Source organism: Panicum virgatum, chromosome 4K (genome assembly GCF_016808335.1).
Source record: "Panicum virgatum strain AP13 chromosome 4K, P.virgatum_v5, whole genome shotgun sequence".
Taxonomy (NCBI): Eukaryota; Viridiplantae; Streptophyta; class Magnoliopsida; order Poales; family Poaceae; genus Panicum; species Panicum virgatum.
The window spans coordinates 34710529-34713711 of NC_053139.1; the positions used below are offsets into that span (position 1 = coordinate 34710529).

The 3183-nt window shown below is 41.8% G+C and overlaps 1 protein-coding gene across 1 annotated transcript; it reads left to right on the forward strand.

Annotated features, from left to right (window-relative positions):
- Nucleotides 1–1928: 1928 nt before the first annotated feature.
- LOC120704867 (diacylglycerol O-acyltransferase 1-2-like) lies at nt 1929–2818 on the forward strand. Its single transcript, XM_039989402.1, has 4 exons — nt 1929–2066; nt 2212–2285; nt 2371–2446; nt 2666–2818. The coding sequence occupies exons 1-4, from the start codon at nt 2061–2063 to the stop codon at nt 2735–2737; spliced, it is 228 nt and encodes a 75-aa protein (XP_039845336.1). The 5' UTR covers nt 1929–2060; the 3' UTR covers nt 2738–2818.
- The last annotated feature ends 365 nt before the right edge of the window (nt 2819–3183 follow it).

The window sequence follows — 3183 nt, forward strand, 5'->3', positions numbered from 1 at the left end:
GGGCATGATAGCTCAAAATTTGTGAGGGGTCGTTCTACTTCTACTCTGACGCACGTAGTAGTAAAACGTCAAGAACGGCAAGCACATAATTGTGAATCAGTATGGCCCTTATTCTTCTGGTGATCTCCATCTCCATGTACATGTGCACCATATTTCATGTGATGAAAACTCCAAGAACTAGAACTTGCTATTGCACCTAATAGCTAGTAAATAAAATTACATTCACGACTTGGATCATCACAGGTTGGCACGTAGGCCATTACATCAAATGCAACAATTCATATGGCTCCAGCCAAATTGTCATAATCACGACATGCAGGTCATGGAACAATTACACACATGCATCACATACACATAGGGGCCATACCAATCACAAAACCTGCAAAACAGAGTTATGCGATTCCGACGTCCGAACTTAAAATGCCGAAAACTCTATCTTCTTGGCCGAATTTCGTAAATCTAAATTTCGCGAAATATGATCATCTCTATGATTGCCTCTAGGGCATATTTCCAACACTCCTTGACTTACTCTGCTCTGGTTTTCCCCTTCGATTGGCAGCAGTGGCGGAAGGGGAAGAACTCTAGGGCTCTAGGGTTTCAAGGCTACAGTGCGGGGGTTTAAGTAGGTGCCGCTCGGGGGCGTTGGGGGCTCGGGCGTCGAGGGAGCGGCGGTGATGGGACGGTTGCGGTGTAGGGCAACGTGGAGTTCATCCGTGCCCTCCACGGCTAGGGTCTGGGGGCGCGACGCAGGCCGCAGGTGCGCGCGAGGCGTCGTGGCCGACAGCAGGGCAGGGTGGCGTCAGCGGGGCAGGTGGTGTCGCGGCGCCGCGCACGGTGGCGAGGCGGGTGTGTGAGAGGACGCGGAGTTGTTGTGAGGAAGGACAAAAGCTGGTGTGACCGACCTGTCAGGGACTTCGGCGCAGCGAAGGGGTAGGGGAGCGGGCAGTAGGGGGCTGCAGGGGTTATCGGGTTGGTGTGGCCATGGGACGTGCGGGGCGAGTTGCCTTCCTTTTGTGTACCCATTTTTTGCTATCGTTAGAACAACCTAAAATCAAATTAATATATTTTAAATTTTCTTTAAATACTTTAAAAGATGATAAAATTGCTAGTATATGTAGTTCTACTAAATTGATATGAAAACTCTCCACTTTGATTTCATATGCCACAAAAGATGATGCTTCTGTCAATTATCCAGGTAAAACTGATAATACATTGGGAAACATAATTTAACAAATTTGCTTCAAGTTAAGTGCTTAGTCATTTTTTTTATTGTCACTGATTCGGTTGTTGACTACCATCCATCAGCAAAACACGAGATACAGTCAAACTGGGGTTTATCCGACCTATTAAGTTCCCAAATTACTTTATACCTATATGTCGGATTAATTAACATACAATTTTTCACAATATTCAACAACAACATAGCCTTTTTTTCCCAAGCAAGTTGGGCTAGGCTAGAGATGAAACCCGAAAGAAATAAGTTCAAGGTTCGGGCACATTGATAGCTAGTATCCAAGCTCTCCTATCCAAAGCTATCTCTTTAGAGATATTCAAATCCTTAAGGTCTCTCTTAACCGACTCATCCCACGTCAGTTTAGGTCTACCTCTACCCCTCTTTACATTATCGACCCGCTTAAGAACCCCATTACGCACCGGCGCCTCAGGAGGCCTTCGTTGGACATGTACAAACCATCTCAACCGATGCTGGGTAAGTTTTTCCTCAATTGGTGCCACTCCGACCATATCTCAACCAGAGGACAGTTGTCTTTGTGAGAGTTTTACTATAATATTAGTACATCAAATGTCATTTGTATCTTCTTCTTCAACTATGAGTGAATCCTGTCTGTAAGCCATGTGAGAACTTAATTGCAATATCAGTTAATTAATTTTCGTTTATCTTATTATTCTTTAACTGATCCAAGTCATATTTCGTGGTTGCTGCATAACATTGAGGTCCTGAAACTGATCAGTTCTCTTGATTCCAGAGCCATGCGGGTCTCTTGAATCTATGCATTGTTGTGTTGATTGCAGTGAACAGCAGACTCATTATTGAGAATTTAATGAAGGTTTGTTACTTTACTTTTTCATTTCCCTTAATTTCATTCACAGCTCCCAATCCATCTCCAGAACTAGCATTTGGTTCCAGTGCTTTCTGCACACTTTTCTAGTATGCGTCTATCACATTTTCATGTTCGGAATTTACTGTTGCAGTATGGCCTATTGATAAGAGCTGGATTTTGGTTCAGTGCAAGGTCACTGGGAGACTGGCCCCTTCTTATGTGCTGGTAGATATACTTTGCTCATTTGATTCTACTGGGTTTCAACTAACAGCAGTAAGCTTCGCAGGATTAATCATTCTGTTTATTGCAGCCTCACGTTACCAATTTTCCCACTTGTTGCGCTCATGGCTGAGAAGCTGATTAGAAGGAAGCTCATTGGTGAACATGTAAGTTTCTCTCACAGCACTGTGTAGTCTTTAGAAAAGTTGCTTCTAAATGACCATGTCATTTTCACCGAACATGCCCTTTTATTGTTTATTATGTATAACTTGGAGTAATATATGTATAATTTGAGTGTCGAATTCTATAAAGGATTCAGCCTTTTTTCTATTCTGTATGCTTTAACTTCCATTGTGCTATTTATGACTAGTATACACCTCTTGCAGGTGGTTATTCTTCTCCATATCATTATTACAACATCTGTCATCATCTATCCAGCTGTTGTGATTCTTAAGTAAGAATTCCTTTTGACTTTGCAGTTTATTTGGATGCATCTATCTATTTTATACATTCGTTGACCTCTATTTAATGGTATGGTATATACTCAATTCGTTTTTTATTCATGATTTGCTGTACTTTCCGGTATGGTGGTGAACTACACTGTTGTGTCTCAAACAATTAATCTTTCTTTTAGTTACATGACATACACTTCAAATTGGACGGTTTAAAAGGAGGCTCATATGACACTAATAACTTTATCCTGTGATAAAGTTTCTTATGTAACCTTTGGTCATTTACCTCGAGTCTATATTGCCTTACTCTGTTTTGATCCGTCCACTGAGAGTCATCAAATTGGAAAGATTTATATGTATGTAGTCCAGAGATATCAACACATGATGCTGCGGATATTTTGTTCTCTACCATTGTAGCTTAGAACCCTTTTCTGAAGTGACCTTCAACACTG